The 17,943-nt window shown below is 42.7% G+C and overlaps 1 protein-coding gene across 3 annotated transcripts; it reads left to right on the forward strand.

Annotated features, from left to right (window-relative positions):
- Positions 1-456: 456 nt before the first annotated feature.
- NTAN1 (N-terminal asparagine amidase) lies at positions 457-17,135 on the forward strand. Of its 3 annotated transcripts, XM_061599783.1 has the most exons (10): positions 458-623; positions 7,495-7,597; positions 7,683-7,748; positions 9,143-9,251; positions 9,853-9,926; positions 10,661-10,714; positions 11,158-11,211; positions 15,190-15,287; positions 15,627-15,740; positions 16,708-17,135. In XM_061599783.1, exons 1-10 carry the CDS (start codon positions 543-545, stop codon positions 16,885-16,887), a joined length of 933 nt encoding a protein of 310 aa, XP_061455767.1. In that variant the 5' UTR covers positions 458-542; the 3' UTR covers positions 16,888-17,135. The 3 variants fall into 3 exon arrangements, with proteins under 3 accessions (XP_061455768.1, XP_061455769.1, XP_061455767.1); XM_061599784.1 differs by lacking the exon at positions 11,158-11,211 and having other exon boundaries at positions 457-623; XM_061599785.1 differs by lacking the exon at positions 7,683-7,748 and having other exon boundaries at positions 457-623.
- Positions 17,136-17,943: the final 808 nt, after the last annotated feature.

The raw sequence follows: 17,943 nt of genomic DNA on the forward strand, positions 1-17,943 counted from the left end.
GCTGCCTCTTCTTCTGCAGTTACAGAATTCTCACTCAACTTGGCTGTTTGCAGTCGGCACTCCTTTCACTCTGCTAGGCCCCAGTCAGCAGGGAATGACAAGGAGGCATGCTAGAAGACTCTTCTCAGTGGCTCACCTTTCATGAAGATTGGCTCATAGGATGCTCAAGGGACCCTGCTGGGATCTGGCTCCCAAAAAAGAAAAGGGTCTAAGACACACATGCACACACACTCCCTGAGCCCCTGGGCGGCTACACTCCTGCCCAGAAGGTGGCCCAGGAGGGAAGGCGGCCCGCAAGCTGACAAAGGTTCCCCACCCGCGGAGCAGAAAATGCTCGCTCAGCCAGAAGAAAGCGTATCCCGCGTTGCCTCCTCCCATGTCCGAGTGCAACCCGGGACTACATTTCCCAGGGCCCTTTGCAGCCCCTGGCTGGCCTCGCCTCCTCAAGCTGAGCTCAGCTGATAGCTCTCAGGAGGAAGTCCTCGTTCCCTCTTGCAGCTGCAACAGCCGACGACGCCTCCCGAGCGGGCGCTTCCGAAGCGATGCCTTTGCTGATTAATGGGGAGCGGATCGATCTGTCGCAGCCCACGAGGGAGCTGATCTATACCTTCCCGGAGCTGGAGGTGTGTAGCGAGCGTGCATTTTAATTTATTGAGCATAGATGGGGGTAGACCTGAGGATGCGCGTCGGAGATTTTTCTTTGTTTCTTTTTTTAGCTCTGTGCGTGCAAGTAGACAGAACGGAAAGCATTTGCTTGCTGTGCTCCTGTGTCCTGAGGCTGCAGTTCCCTGCATCGCTTCAGCCTGGAAGGCAGCGCCGTTGAACTCGATGGGACAAGTGCAATCCTGGGCATATGTGCTCTGAAGTCCTTGAGTCCAATGGCGCTTACTCCCAGGTAAGGCTGCAACCCAGTACGTGGCTACTCAGAAGTAAGCTCCATTGGGTTCAACGGGACTTACTCCCAGGTAAGTGTGTGTGGCATTGCAGCCTAAGTGTGTGGGTGAGTGTGTCTAAAGGATCACCTCCTTCTTTCTGAGCAAGTAAGTACTAGGATTGCTCAGGGGATTACTGATGTATGGGCAGGGGTGTAGTCGTCTAGGGACTCAGGGAGTCCCTTTACTGTTTGGGGAGCAGGTTCCCTATGTCTCCAGCATCTTACAGCATGAAAGGGGAGCATATTAGCCTCTGAGAAGAACCTTCCTTGCCCTTTCCTGGTGATTGGAACCAATCAGAGTGAAAGGAGGTGAGTCAGCACCACTGAGAAGACTCTTCTCACTTGCTAACTCTTCTTTCATGCTAATTGGCTCCTAGGGATGTCTGTTGTGGAAGAAGGCATTAACAAGGATTTCGTTCTCAACCCAGCAGCAAAACAAAAGGATAGGAGGGGCGTGGTTGTGACTATCAAGAAGGGACCCTGCACTTCTGAATTTCCCACTACACTGCTGCATATGGGGGCTTGGGTTGTGCATGGATGTTCCCCAAAGATGGTGTCTTCTAGATCCGGGGGTTCCCAAACTGTGGTCCATGAAATTGAGTCAAGTGGCCCACAGTACATCTGTGGATCTGTGGTTGAAAACAGGAGATGGTACATCCACCACGTTAAATATTCATATTGATTTTTAATTGCATTTTGTTATCCCATTTATTTCTTCTGTTGTATTCTATTGTGAAGTCATTGGGATTAAAATTGTTGTACAAGAAAACACGACATATTAAGAGGTAAAAGAAGCACTTCAAAATCATGCAGCACCTAGCACAAGTGCTGCGACAGACAGAGAAACCTTTTTCATGCTCCACCAAGACCTGCAGCGATTTTCAAATGAAACGTGGGGAAAAGGTTTGGGAGCCACTCACTGTTCTAGATGAAATATACTTCAGATTCAGCTGGCTGTTGCTGCTGTTTAGGTATTAATAAAGATTTTGGAATTAGTGGCTGTTAATTTCTTTTAAACGTGATGATGTTAGGTAACTCTTTTATCTCCTGGTTTGCACCGACTGTTTTCTTAGGTTGGTTTTGCATTGTTTTTAAACATTGGAAGTTGCTTTATACTGAGTAAGATCATTGGCCCATCTAGCTCAGTATTGTCTACACTGACTGTGGCTCGCCTGGGGTGGTATTCAATACTAGAGCTACTCAGAGTAGAGCCATTGGACATGACTAACTTTGTTGTTATGTGCCTTCAAGTTGATTTTTACTTATGGCGACCTTATGAATCGACAACCTCCAATAGCATCTGGCGTGAACCACCCTGTTCAGAACTTGTAAGATCAGGTCTGTGGCTTCCTTTATGGAGTCAATCCATCTCTTGTTTAGCCTTCCTCTTTTTCTGCTCCCTTCTGTTTTTCCCAGCATTATTGTCTTTTCTAGTGAATCTTCAATGTCCTCGTTGTCAGCTTTAAAGTTACTTAAATCTTCTGTTGTCATTACTTTAGTCTTCTTGACGTTCAGCTGTAGTCCTGATTTTGTGCTTTCTTCTTTAACTTTCATCAGCATTCGTTTCAATGCTGTCTGCATATCTTAAATTATTGATATTTCTCCCTCCAGTTTTCACACCTCCTTCATCTTGGTCCAATCCTACTTTCCATATGATATGTTCTGCATATAGATTAAACAAATAGGGTGATAAAATACAACCCTGTCTCACACCCTTTCCGATGGGGAACCAATCGGTTTCTCCATATTCTGTCCTTACAGTAGCCTCTTGTGCAGAGTATAGGTTGCACATCAGGACAATTGGATGCTGTGGCACCCCCATTTCTTTTAAAGCATTTCATAGTTTTTCATGATCTACACAACCACAGGCTTTGCTGTAATCTATAAAGCACAGGGTGATTTTCTTCTGAAATTCCTTGGTCTGTTCCATTATCCAACATAAGTTTGCGATATAATCTCTGGTACCTCTTCCCTTTCTAAATCCAGCTTGGACATCTGGCATTTCTCACTCCATATATGGTAAGAGCCTTTGTTGTAGAATCTTAAGCATTACTTTACTTTTATGGGATATTAAGGCAAGAGTTTGATAATTAGTGCATTCCCTGGCATCCCCTTTCTTTGGAATTGGGATGTATATTGAACGCTTCCAGTCTGTGGGCCATTGTTTAGTTTTCCATATTTGTTGACAATTTTTTCTCAAAATTTGGACAGATTCAGTCTCAGTAACTTGTAGCAACTCTGTTGGTATGCAATCTGTTCGTGGTGATTTGTTTCTTCCAAGTATTTTAAGAGCAGCTTTCACCTCACATTCTAAAATTTCTGGTGCTTCATCATATGGTTCTTCTGTGAATGAATCTGTCATCCATGCATCTCTTTTATAGAGTTCTTCAGTGTATTGCATCCATCTTCCTTTTATTTCATCTCGGTCGGTCAGTGTGTTCCTCTGTTGATTATTTAACATCCCTACTCTTGGTTTAAATTTCCCTTTAATTTCTCTAATCTTTTGGAATAGGGCTCTTGTTCTACCCTTTTTGTTCTCTTCTATTTCTATACAATAACTATTGTAATAGTTCTCTTTGTCTCTACATACTAGTCACTGTATTCTTGCAATTTGGGTTCTGACTGTGTTTCTATCTCCTTTTGCTTTTGCTTTCCTTCTGTCTTTAACCATTTAAGGCATTTCGTCAGTCATCCATTGAGGTCTTTCTCTCTTTTTAACTAGAGGTATTGTGTTTTTGCATTCTTCCCTGATCATGTCTCTGACTTCAATCCATAGTTCTTCTGGTTCTTTGTCAACTAAGTGTAAAGCCTCAAACCTGCTCCTTATTTGATCTTTATATTGTTCTGGGATAGTATTTAAATTGTATTTTGGCATTATGATTGCTTTGTTCTTCTTTAGCTTTTCTCTGATTTTTCAGAGTTCAGTTCATATCAGTACATATCAGTTCATGATATGTACTGCAGTCTATTCCTGGTCTTGTTTTCACAACTATTTATGCAACTTCTCCATCTTTTTCTACCAATGATACATCAATTTGATTCCTATATTGATGATTTGGTGATGTCCACGTGTACAGTCTTCTTTTCGGTTGCTCAAAATATGTGTTTGCAAGAAACAAATTATTGGCTTCACAGAATTCAATAAATCTTTCTCCTGCTTCATTTCTATCTCCTAAGCCCCATTTCCCCACAATTTTTAGTTGTTCTGTGTCCCCTACTTTTGCATTCCAATCCCCCATAATTATCAGCATATCTTGTTTTGGTGCGTGATCAATTTCTTCCTGTACTTCTGTGTAAAATCTCTCCAATTTCTCTTGTTCTGTGTTTGCCGTTGGAACATAGACTTGCATCATGGTTACATTCATACATTTCCCGTTTAATCTTATTAATATCACTCCCTCAGACCTTGCTCCTAATTGCTTTTGCTACATCACTTCTCACTATTAAAGCAACCTCGTTTCTTCTTGATTTCTCATTTCCTGCATAAAATATTTTGTAGTTGCCTGATTGAAAATGTCCCATTCCCATCCATTTTAATTCACTCACGCCAAGTATTGTAATGTTGATACGTTCCATTTCTTGCTTGACGATTTCTAACTTTCCCTGGTTCATGCTTCTTCCATTCCGTGTTCCTATTGTGTGCGTGTACAACTCCGGACTCTCCTTTCGCATCTGTGAGCATCAGCCTCTGGGCTTCCTTTCGGCTTTGACTTAGCTGCGTCATTAGTCACAGCGCTACTTGTACTTGTCCATTGTTGATATTCTGTTCATAGGGTTTTCGTGGTAAGCGGTATTCAGAGTTGGTTTACATTGCCTTCCTCTGAGTCTGGATGCATCTTAGTCTGGTGTCTCAGCTTTGACCATTCTGCCTCCCTTGGGTGCCCCTGCTGGGAGTCTAGCCTCTTGGCCTAGATCCTGAGGGCATTGCTCTCAGCTTCTTCCACACTCTCAAACCCCTTCACGTTAAGGTGAGCATCCTAGAGGAGGATGACTAACTTAAGATTGATTAATTTCAATGGGTGAGAGTAAACAACTCAGCGAAGCCCGTGATTGCTGTTCAGTGAAGTCCAAGACCACCCTTTCCCAACTAGTGGGCCACCAGATGTTATTGGACCACAACTCCCATCAGCCTCAGCCAGCATTGCCAATGGTCAGGAAAGATGGGAATTGTGGTCCAACAACATCTGGTGGCCCACTAGTTGGGACACGCTGTCCTAGACTTCATTAAATACCAACTGTGGGCTTTGCAGAGTTGTTGTTCTCTAGCAGCTGGTGTTCAGGGGCATCGTGTCTCTGAACCTGGAGGGCTGCAGGTTGTCCTCATGAGTAGTTGCCACCAGTACTCTTATCCTGCATGAATTTGTCTGACCCCCTTTTGAAGTCATCCAAGTTTGTCCACTGTCCTGTGATAGCGAATTCCAGTAGAAGAGCCCTGCTGGGTCAGGCCAAGGGCCCATCCAGTCCAGCATCCTGTTCTCCTAGTGGCCAACCAGATGCCCATGGGAAGTCCGCAAGCAGGACCTGAGTGCAGCAGCAGTGCTGTCCCTGCCTGTGATTCCCAGCAACTGGGAAGTAAAACATAGCCCAAGGGCTGCCCTTGAAGACAACTCGGAACCGTCACCTGGTCCAAAATGCAGCAGCCAGATTAGTGGCTAAAGTTCCCTTTAGACCTCATATAACCCCTTTTTTCAAACAGCTGCATTGGTTGCCCGTTCATTTCTGGGCCCAATTCAAGGTGTTCACGTTAGTATTGAAAGCCCCAAAGAACTTCGGCCCCACAGACCCTCTCGGGTGTTAACATGAGCAGAGGGGGCCCTCCTGGTAATGCCACTGTCGTCAGAATTCAGGGGTGTGTGCGTGATGTCCCTGGAGAGGGCATTCTCTGTGGCAGCCCCTAAGTTATTTGACAGATTGTATCTCCCTACATGAATCTGTCCGGGATTTGAGATCTTCAGGTGAGGCCCTTCTTGTGCTCCCCACACCTTCGCAAGTACATATGACGCGGATACGAGATAGGGCCTTTTCGATGGCCGCCCCTAGGTTGTGGAACTCCCTGCCGAGTGAGGTGCGATTAGCTCCCTCCTTGCCGTCCTTCCAATGACAAGTAAAGACTGTTTTATTTCAATGGGCATTTGGGATAGAGAACGACCAGGATTAAGTGTCATAGGATTGGTGACTATATTATATCATTTTATTATTTTAAATTGTCCGCTGTTTTTAACGTATGTTTTATGGTTTTAATTTTTCTCATAGTTTAATTCTTTTTTAATAGTATACTTCTGTATGTTCTAATGGTGTTGTTTTTAGTTGTAAGCCGCTCTGAGTCCTATTGGAAAAAGGGCGGGGTAGAAATAAAGTTTATTATTATTGTTATTAAGTTGTGGATCTCTCTGCCAACAGAGGCACCTTCACTATACAGTTTTTGATGGATGCTGAAGACACACCTGTTTTCCTTGGCTTTTGACACCTGGGACTTCTATATTTAGGGCCCACCCTATTTTTATTTATTTATTTATTTAATTTATTATTTGGTTTATATCCTGCCCTTCCTCCCAGCAGGAGCCCAGGGCAGCAAACAAAAGCACAAAAACACTTTGAAACATCATAAAAACAGACGTTAAACTACATTAAAACAAAACAGCTTTTAAAAATATTTTTGTGTAGTTTGTGACTGTAAGTTGTTTTAAAAAAATTTAAGGATGTGTTTTAAGCTGTTGTCACCCGCCGTACGACCTTTTGGTGAAGGGCAAGCAATAAGTAGTAGTAATACTAATACTAATACTACTACTAATAATACCTCTTAAGCAGTTTATTAAAAACCCAACAATTATAAATAAAAACAGTTAAAACTGGCATTTTAAAACATTGAAAAGATAATTTAAATCAACAGTAAGCTAAAAGACGTTAAAATGCATGTGAGCCCTGATTTACAATCTGTTCTCATAGCCACCCCAGAATTTGGAGGCAATGGGGGGTAAAGTTTAGTCCCTGCCAGGTTACAACTATCTTGGCCTGTAGGATGAGGCGGCTGGCTTTTGACATCTTCCCACAAATGTCCCACTATTGCCAGGGACTAAACTCTTTTCTTCTCTTTTCGCCTGATCCTAACACACTGATTCCTTTGTGGGAGTGAACTCTATACAATTCACATTATTTGCACTTTGACTGGCAATTTACATTGACAACTCTTGTTTGCTTGTTTTCTTAATTTTAGTGCCAGCAAGCATTGATTTCTTTGTCTACATACTGCTTAATGTCAAAATAGTTTGGTTTGCAAATATAAACACCAGTTACACAGAGATTAAACTACAGACATCCAGAATTCAAATACACAATAAAACAATCCCATTAAAATAAATGTTCATAATTAAAATATGCAATAAACAAGCCCAGTAAACCTATACACCAATTATAATGGGAGACTCTGATTGAGAGATGAAACGAATGCCTGCATTGCAAAACTGAGGACTGAAGTCCAAACAACTGTGCTAGCTGTGTTTGGGAATCCAAATATTTATTTTTTATTTTTTCGCCCTCTCCTCTTTTTTTTTTTTAAACAGGAGCAAGCCAAACGCTTAAGAAGCCAACCTGCTCAGTCAGTGGGTCCCAAAGGACTTCTGTATGTCCAGCAAAGAGAATTTGCAGCCACCACTCCTAAAGATGGTAAGTGGCCATTGAGCATGTTCCACCCATAAGTCAAGAAATAACCACCAAGGTATCACTTTCCCTCCCTTTTGCTTTTCTGCAGGTTCTGTATCCATACTTGGATCTGACGATGCAACGACCTGCCACTTAGTGGTACTCAGACACACAGGTATTTCGGTAGAGGAGTGAGAAGAAATATGCCTTGCTTGTTTAGAATTCTGCTTCTAAGGATTAAAGGTTTAACCGTGCAGCTGAATTCTTACTCTGCTTTGGAGGGTTTTCCAGCAAATATATCAGGTTTGGGTTGATTGCAGCCAAGTTATTTTAAACCTTTCTGTCTTCCACACACACACACACACCCGATTAGGTGAGTTAGGCTTGTTTTTTAACCTGCAATGTAGGATTCTGTGCAGCCTGTGCAGAATATGATGAGAGCCACAGACCTGAACTTACAAGATCTGAACAGGGTGGCTCATGACAGATGCTCTTGGAGGTCACTGATTCATAGGGTCGCCATAAGTCGTAGTCGACTTGGAGGCACATAACAACAACAACAGTAAAACAGTCCACGTGAGTAATAGCAAGAAAGTTTTAGTTACAAACTGAGCAAAAAGAAAGCCCATGGACTGTCATTCAAGGGAGAATGTTTCATCAGATGCAGAGTGGCAGTTCTGGTCCATCTCAGCAGCATCTGGGCACAGTTTCTGTAAGTAGTGTTTGTTCAAGATTGATTATAATCTTTTGATTAATTTGATATAATTAAATCTTTTGATTTAATCTATAATCTTTTGCTTGGGCTGGCTTCTGCAAACGAGAGGTGGGGAACCTTATTCAGCTTGAGGGCCGCATTCCCTTCTGGGCAACTTTTTAAGGGCCGCATTCCTAGTGGTGGGCAAGGCCAGAGGTGAAAGTGGGAGTGGTAACAAAATGTAAATATAACCTTTGTACCATAGGCTGGGAAAAACAGAAGGGAGTAGAAAAAGAGAAAGGCCAAACGAGATGGATTGATTCCATAAAGGAAGCCACAGACCTGAATTTACAAGATCTGAACAGGGTGGTTTATAACAGATGCTGTTGGAGGTCGCTGATTCATAGGGTTGCCTAATTGTGTTTTTAAGGATTGTTTTGAAAATTGAAATGTAATTGTATATCGTACTGGTTGTGCACCGCCCAGAGAGCTTGCTACGGGCGGTATAGAAATCGAATTAAATAAATAAAAAATAAATAAATTGAAATCAGCTTGAAGGCACATAACAACAAACTGTAGGCTGCTTTGTACACCACTCTCCCACATCCCTCTCAGTGTATCCATCCATCCAGGCAAGCGAGAGGCATGATCAGAGTTCAAGGACACTTGACAGGCAGGCAGAAACACTCAGGGTGTGAAGCAGGGCTGGTGAGGGGTGTGGCCTGGGAAGAGTTCTGAGAGTCAGATAAAGCAGCCTGGTGGCCTGCATTCACTCTCTGGGCCCAAGATTCCCACCCCTGATATAAATAATGCCTGCATGGTTGCAAGTGCCTTGAAGATGCAAAACATTCACATTCTTGTTTTTCCCCCCCAAGGTAGCGGTGCTATCTGTTTGACTCACTGTGATGGATCGGATACAGAAACAGAAGTTTTGTTAATCACAAATGCCGTGAAAGTGCTTTCTCCAAACACAGAATGTGGAAGGTCAGCGGTTTTGTTAATGCCGACTGTTTAGGGCTGTTTAGCAACAATCAGAAAAGGATGATGATCCACTAACAAATATTTAATAAAATTACATGTGCAGCTTTTCCCAACCTTTTGGTCCCCAGATGTTGCTGGACTACAGTTCCCATCATTCCTGAGCCATTGGCCATGCTGGCTGGGGCTGATGGGAGTTGTAGTCCAGCAACATCTGGAGGGCCAAAGGTTGGGAAAGGCTGGCATTTAGCCAAAAGCCCAATATGGATGTTTTTTTGAGATAAATTTGTTACCACTCAATAATAGAAAAAAATTAAATTTAGTTTTATGTCCTCTATTACAGCAGCTCACCAGAATCAAGGTAGACTAAAAAAAAAAAGTATAACATAAAAAGTGTGCTGTTAATTTCAGTTCTCTTCATTTAAAATTGTACTCCACTCAAATAAGGCTTTGGATGATGATGGTGATGATAAACCCGCCATTCACCCAGAGGTCTCTGGGCAGGTTACAACTATTTTAAAACACATAATTAAAATAGTTAAAAACAACCCAGACAACATCTGCTTATGGTACAGAGTATATATCTAGCTTCTATCTCTGTTGTTAGGTTGGAAGTGCACCTGGTTGGAGGTTTCAATGATGACAGGCACTTGTCCCAGCAACTGACCAATCAACTCCTTAGTAAGTGTGCTTTTTTCTTTCTTGCTCTCTCCATCAAACTTTAGGATTCAGATTGGATCTAAGTGAAGTTTGCAGAGTTTATGAGAGAGAACTGTGCTGTTGCAGGTAGCAAAGCCTAAAGGGAATCCTGCATGGAGGGAGCAAAGGGTTATGAATGGCACTAAAGGCCCGCCCACTACCTGCTGGGGATGCTGCTCACAGAGGCTTAATTCAGACATCGCATTGAGCCATAGTTTAGGAAGCTTGACTGTGGTTTGGTGTGAAGTCTGAATGGACAAACCCTGGTTTGCGGTCAGTTGGCAAGCTAGAATTGGACAAACTGTTTTGAAATGAGTTTGCAAATCATTTTCCTTCATTTTTGGTACTATGATTAGTCGTGGTGTCTGCATTGACAAACTAGAGTTGTGGGCCCTCTTGATGGCACTGTACAGGCTGTGGAACTCAGGGTTCCAACCAGCCAAGCCATGCACGCTCAGTCCTCACTGAGCTGTTGTGACAGTTTCACCCTCATTACATATTTTTGGTATTTCTGCAATCTTTGGGGTTCACTTGAGCCTGTTGATAACTCTCCTCATGTGCGCACGGAGGATGCCAGTTTAGATATCCTCTCTTGGATAATGAATAGCTGTTGGTATGTTGGCTCTTTTTAATAAAGATAGAAATCTTTCCTTGGAGCATGGATGCATCTCCTTCTGCTATGCAGGTTTCACACTTTCCCCTCTTGTTATTCCTAGGAGCATTTGACCGCTTGCAGGACAGCATCCATTTGGTGACTTTTTGTGTGACAGGTAACTATTTCAAATTGGTAACCTTCCTCCACTCCCCATTTTCTCAGCTTCTTGGCCCCAGGTGTCCTTGCCTGATTGGTCCAGTCCCTACCAGTCAGATGCCCAGCATCTCTTGTCATTTGATCAAACTTCCTTCCAGCATAGGAAGTTGCCTTATACCGAGAGTCAGACCATTGGTCCATCTAGCTCAGTGTTGTCTACACTGATTGGCAGTGGCTGTCCAGGCTTTCTGGCAAGAGTATCTCTAAGCCCTACCTGGAGATGCCAGGGATTGAACCTGGGACCTTCTGCATGCAAGGCAGATGTTCTACCACTGAGCTATGGCCCTTCCACTTTTTTTTTCTCATTCCAACCAAGCTGATGTTTGATGGTCTGTGACGTGTCTGTTTCCTTTGAGGGATTAGAATCTTTTTGTTGTTGTTTGTCTCTTTTTGAAATAACAGAATTAAATGACCGACAGGAGAAAGGCGAACACTTTCCATTTATTTATGGAATTGGTAAGTAACAGTTGCAATATGGTGTTCGATTTACACTGGCTGTAAAAGAAGCAAATAGTCTAATGCAAGGTTCAAACTCCTTGGCTTTCCCTTGAGATTGTATATATGTCAGTTTTTCTTTTGGCTAAAGGAGAAGATCCTGTTCTGATAGGTACATTATCCTGATTTCACCAGATCAGGAATTTCCCCCAGTTTTTGTTCTAGTTTTAGGCCTAGTTCAGATGTTTTGCACAACCATGGCTTCCTGATATATGAATGAGGCTGCCCACCCATGGGCTTGTGCATTTCCCTCTCCTCTTTTATGCACCACAGGAGGAGATCAAAAGATTCTGCTTTTGGACTTCCGGGAAGGGTGACTTAGCCTGTGCCTGCTTTTGAGACGGGCTCCTGCCTCAAAAGAAGCTTATTCAGATATATCAGTCAGTTTTTTCTTTTTTTTTGACTGATTAAACTTCTCCCGGGTAGGGAGAAACGAAGAGATTAACCTCAAAGCCTATTTTTGTTGGGACGACCAGATCTCATTAATTTATGGGACGAGGTCCAGCCGACGAAGGTGGGACGGATTTTCAACAGCAAGCTCTATCTGTTAAAGCGAACGTTCATCTTATCTTCTAAGAGAGAACGCATTAACAGGCAAGCACCCTTCTTTCTATATTTTTCTTTTACTTGACTTAAATTGTTGCTGTTTAAAAGAGATTTGCCAGATTGATCGGTTTTTGACATCTCACTGGGGAGCCGTAACTTCTCTCTGCTACGCACTAATTAATAGCTTATCTCTGTTTTTGTTGCAAAAAGCTGTCCTGGATTTGCATTCTAAAGATACACACAGAAGAGGGATTTCTATTCCAGATTTTTATTTTGAAAAATATTATACTGTTTTGAGACTACTCTCTTTTTGGTCTATTTTATTTTGACGAATCTGTTTTTTGACGATTGCCATTAATTGTTTCGATCCTGGGAACTGCATTTTGTTTACTTAACTATTGGAGAGATAAGGCTGTCTGCTCTGTTTATACTGTGATGTCACCAAGTCTGGAGTATTAACCCAATTGTTGCTGAAATAAGAAGTGGTTTTCCTATATTTTTCTTTTAAAATGGCAATTAAGAAAGTGGCTGAGAATCTGGAAATAACTATGTTTCAGAAAATAATGGATGAGATTGAGATAATGAAAATTGAATTGAGTAAAATGAAGCAGGAGATTAAAGATATAAGGGTCCCTGTGAGAGAGGTGACCCTGGAAGGGGTCCCTGTGAGAGAGGAGACCCCGGAGATTGGAACAGGGGTCCCTGTGAGAGAGGAGACCCTGGAGACTGGAATAGGGGTCCCTGTGAGAGAGGAGATCCCGGAGATTGGAACAAACGTGGAACAGGAACAAGATTTGGAGTCTATGGACTTTAGAAATAAAATCTATTGTTTGGAACTCAATGTTATCTCTGAAGAAATTAATGAAGATTCTAGAGATAAAGTTATCAATGGCATGGATTATCTTCTGGACTGGAATGATGTGATGGAGCCCAATATAGAGAAAATCTATGGAATTAACTGCAGCCATGTGACAATGGAAAAACTTTTAAGAGATGACCCAGTGTATTTTGAAAAAAAGAACAGAGATATGATTTTACAGCAGTATTTCAGCAACCTATTCAGAATGGATGGCAAGAAAATATTTGGGATAGAGGTAATTCCCATCAGACTCTTACTATATGACTATGGCTTTGACAGCAAGATTATTATGGAATACTGATAATGGAAGATTGGATATTGAAATTACTGGACTTAACAAGACTACTGAAGATGGAAGATGGAAAATGGAACTAATAGAGATAATAGAACAATGGCTACTGAAATTACTGAACCTAACAGATTCTGATGTGATGGATTAATTGAAATGTTTATTTTGACTATGGTTATGACAATAAGATTATCATAATTAGTAATGAGATGGATTAATCGATATGCTTATCTGGAAAAAAAAAATTGATAGATATATTTCTTAAAGAATTGAAATCTCTCTTTGACTTTTTGTGGAAAGAATAAAGTAATGTTTATGAGATTTGATGATTAAGTAAGATAACTACTGGAGGAAAGTGATTTTATAATATGACTTAAGAGACAGGATTGCTATATATTATAGACTTATAACTGATTTGATCTTTGACAAATGGGAAGTCAATATTTTACTCTTTATTTTTTATTTTTGTTTTTTTTTTTTCTTTTTTTTCTTTTTGTTTAACTATTTTTGATTTTGTTTTTTGTCTTTGAATGTTTTATGATTTTGTCTTGTATGTTTTATGAAAATTTGAATAAAAATTATTGAAAAAAAAAAAAAAAAAGATTCTGCTTTTGAACTAACCATGATGACCATACTCAGGGAACTGTGGTTTGTGTAAACCAGTGGTGGGGAGCCTCTAACCCGCAGCCCTAATTAGGCCCGCCAGGCCGTTTTTAGCCAAGACACTCCCGCCTTTTCCTGGTCTGACAGTGTGTATGGCATCATGGGCAGGAAATTTCAAGCCACAGCTATAAGTAGGAAGAATCTCTTCAGTGCAATTCCATTCTTCTTCTGCATTCTTGGCGTGAACTCAAGCTGTGTCTGCAAAGGGAAAATCTGTCCTGGCATGTAAGAACATAAGAACATAAGAAGAGCCTGCTGGATCAGGCCAGTGGCCCATCTAGTCCAGCATCCTGTTCTCACAGTGGCCAACCAGGTGCCTGGGGGAAGCCCGCAAGTAGGACCCGAGTGCAAGAACACTCTCCCCTCCTGAGGCTTCCGCCAACTGGTTTTCAGAAGCATGCTGCCTCTGACTAGGGTGGCAGAGCACAGCCATCATGGCTAGTAGCCATTGATAGCCCTGTCCTCCATGAATTTGTCTGATCTTCTTTTAAAGCCGTCCAAGCTGGTGGCCATTACTGCATCTTGTGGGAGCAAATTCCATAGCTTGAAAGCAAGCCACACCTTCAAAACAAAGGAAGAGTTGGGCATGCGCTAAATGTGTGTGCTCCTGATTCTCCCCTTTGAAGTTGGTGATGACAGGCGATCATCTGATGGGCAGTCGCCGCCCGTTGGTCAAAGTGGTCCATGAGGGGGATGGGGGAGTTCAGGATCCAGCCCATTGCCTGGATCCAGTTCTCCACCCCTGCTTTAAACTATAGTGCGTGAGAACAAGCTGGAATCTGAAGCCACTGGCCGCACACGTGCAAAACCCCCATGCAGATTACAAAGAAGAGAGGTTCTTGATCATGTAAGGTCATCCTTGGCCCTCCCTAGGCTTTGCATACGGAGATATGTTTTTGTGGCTATATCTTATGCTGGTCCTTCTCAGAGTAGACCCATTGAAATTAATGAGCATGACTAAGTTATGTTCATTAATTTCAGTGGGTCTCCTTTGAGTAGGACTAATATTGGAAACACTTTGGTCATGAAGGCTGCAATTCAACACACGCTTACCTGGGAGTAAGTTCCACTGAACCCAATGGAGCTTATTTCTGAGCAGGCATGGATTGCAGCCTAGGGGTTGTATCCAACTATGTTCTACTCAAAGTAGACCCATTGAAATTAATGGATGCAAGTTAGTCATGTCCATTGCATTCAGTGGGTCTACTTTGAGTATGACTAACACTGAATGCAACCCAGTTAACTGTAGAACGAAAGCGTTGGAAAGGATCTAAACGATCCTATAGTCCAGCCCTCTGCTGCTGCAGGAAATACACCACTGTGGCATCCCAGATAGGTGACCATCAATCCTCTGCTAAAGAACTTCTAACAAAGGAGAGTCCACCACCTTCCAGGGCAGTCTGCTCCACTGTCGAACAGTTTATACCATCCGGAAGTTGTTCCCAGTGTTTAATATAAATCTCATTTTGTGAAATTCTAACCCAATGGTTCGAGCCCTATCTTAAGAATTTGGAGCCACAGGGAACATTTGATCTATCTGCTTCCTGACAGCCTTTCATCGTGATCTGATTTTATTTTCCAGCTGCAAATGTGAAAACAGGAGAGATTTTCCACGCAACATTTCCAGACAAGGGGCCTGACAAGGACTTGAGGTCTGCCATTATCTTTACAGGAGCCAAGGTAGGATTCTTGGCAGGACATTAGGGATGTAGTAACTTGTGAGACAAAATATATTGCGACTTTGATCTCCCTTGAATCCCAGACAGTTCTAAAGCTGATGCTTGATTTGCAGTACAGGATTGGAAGAGTTTGACGGTATCAGGGTTTTAAAATCAGAATCCCAAATGCCATCAGTCACTGTTTTTAGCTTGGTTGTCTACAGGAATTTTTTCCTGGGTGTGTGTAAATACTCCAAAGAAATAGATAAATGTCTTTGCTTGTCTCTTTCTTTTTTTTGGCATTGGCACACTATTCCCAAATCACTAATGTGCCATTTCCATCTTTGTTGCTGTTTTGTAGATGGTTAACATTTATGACTCGAGAAAGGAGCAACTTTGCATTGGGCCGTACTTCTGGATGCCTTTCCCCCATGTGGATTTCTGGCTAGCGCAGGACGATCAACACCTATTGCAGGTTACAAGTGCTCATTAACAAGATGGCGGAGATATCCCGATGAAATGGGCAGAGAAACTGGGATGTTTCCCTTTCCGAAAATTAAGTAATAGTGTAGTCCTTATGTATTAAATGTATATCCCCCTCCCTTTCCTCCCAGAAGAAAAAGGCAACATACATGGTTCCCCACTTGTATCTTTACAATAACCCTGTGAGGTTGTCCCTTCCTCCCTTTTTACCCTTACAACATGTCGACATGATTAGACTGAGTGTATATGACTGGCCCAAAGTCACCCAGTGAGCTTTATTGCTAAATGGGGATTCTGAACCTGGGTCACCCTAGTCCTCAGACATACCTTGGCACCATACATTGAAAGCAATATTCTATTACTTTGTCAAGGCTTCCCCCAAAGGATCCTTGGAACTGTCATTTGCAAAGGGTGCTGAGAGTTATTAGGAGAACCCTTATTCTTCTCACAGAGCAACCATTCCCAGAGTGGCTTAACAATCAATCCCTCTTTGCAGCGAACTCTCGGAATTATAGCTTTGTGGAATGGAGGTCTCCTAATATGTCAGCTCCTTTAACAAACTGTTTGCAGGGATTCTTCAGGGTGGGGGAAAGCCATTTTAAAGTGGTATAACAGTGCTTTTAAATATAAGATGTGCCCCAAGTGTGATGCCTTCCGGATGCTGTGACTCCCAATCTCACAGAGGAAGGAGGGGCATGTAGAACTAGCAAATGACGAAGGTGTACCCAATGATGATCGCGTATGGGGAAGGGCTGTGGCTCAGGGCTAGAGGATCTGCTTTGCATGCAGAAGGTCCCAGGTTCAATCTCAGCACCTCCAGTTAGGATTGGGAAAAGACTTCTGCCTGAAACCCTGGAGAGCTGCTGCCATTCGGTGTGGACAATACTAAGCTAGATAGACTCAGTCTAACTCGGTTTCCTACGTTCCTAACTGTGCAGGGTTGTTGGTTTTTTTTGCAGAATCTCTCAACATCGCCCCTGGCTGAACCGCCTCACTTTGTTTCCGACATCAGAACAGCTCTCATGTATTTGAAAGAGCATCCCTTTCCAGATAAGACCCTGTTCCCTAGCAGAAAACCTTGGATGTATAGGAAAAATGACAGCGGCCTATGGGAGAGGGTGTCTTCTGATCAGATGTGACTTTGGAAGGGGTCAAAAAGAGACACTACTGGAAGTGTGAATTGTGCCAAAGGAGGACCAGCCATTCTGAATGGCAGAGGTTTTGCTTGACTTCATAGAAACAGCTTTTTGCTATGAAACGGCCCAAAACTCAAGTAACAAAAGTTTCTTTCTTGCTGCTCTTGTCTGTGTGGTTTGCACAGTGTCATGACCTCAAAAATGGCTTAAGTTCCAAAAGACTCAAATGATTAAATAACTAAAACAGGTAAGGTTTCTGTATTTTTACTGGATGAAATTTACTCTGGGGCAAGATCAAGGTCAGTAGCAGGCCTCTCGCTAAGACAGCTGCAATTTCCTTCCTGATACTCCCGTCCTTTCCAGGTTTTGAGGTCCGTTGTTTGGATTTGTGGGCGCTCTGGGCAAAGAGCCCTCTGGTGCCCCGCACTCCTGGGCACTACTCATGGCTTGCCAAGCTGCGGACAGCAGTGCTGGATGTAGCACTGCAATTCTAGACCCAGCCCCTACTTTGAAGCTTCCCCAGGGCTGTGCTGATCTGGGGCGTGGTCCAAACTCAAAATGCCAGCCCTATCCAGCTGCTTAATGCTCATCCGAGAAAATTTAATGGGTGGGGATGAGCTAGGCTCTAGCGGTGGACTCTCCTGAGGCCCCAGGAACTGCTTGAAGGATGGATGCCAGGGGCCGATTGTTGGCCCTTTGCATGCAGGAGGTCCCAGGTTCAGTCCCCGGCCTCTCCAGGTAGAGACTCCTGCCTGAAACCCTGGAGAGCGGCTGCCAGTCAGTGCAGACGAGACTAATGGTCTGACTCTGTATAATGCAGTTTCCTATGGTTTTGTATGGAAGTGTTTTTTTTAACCTGTGTGGTGCTAATCCTGCAATCTAGATAGTGCAGCCAGAAGTTTTGTTAATGCAAACCAAGCAATGATTTAAAAAAAATATATTATGGAACCCAATGTATTTTGGGGGGTTTAATGGGCTCTTAACTAGTGGAAGACCTTTTAAGGCAAAGGACAGTGTGTTGTAGCCAATGCTAGTCCTAAAGTAGGCCCATTGAAGTTA

Source organism: Rhineura floridana, chromosome 17 (genome assembly GCF_030035675.1).
Source record: "Rhineura floridana isolate rRhiFlo1 chromosome 17, rRhiFlo1.hap2, whole genome shotgun sequence".
NCBI lineage: Eukaryota > Metazoa > Chordata > Lepidosauria > Squamata > Rhineuridae > Rhineura > Rhineura floridana.

Bases quoted from the DNA above. Each gene is read 5' to 3' on its own strand.
- NTAN1 (XM_061599783.1), top strand. From the start codon at position 543: ATGCCTTTGCTGATTAATGGGGAGCGGATCGATCTGTCGCAGCCCACG. The intron at 7,598-7,682 runs GTAAGTGGCCAT...GCTTTTCTGCAG, and splicing joins AGCCACCACTCCTAAAGATG to GTTCTGTATCCATACTTGGA. The intron at 7,749-9,142 runs GTATTTCGGTAG...TTCCCCCCCAAG, and splicing joins AGTGGTACTCAGACACACAG to GTAGCGGTGCTATCTGTTTG.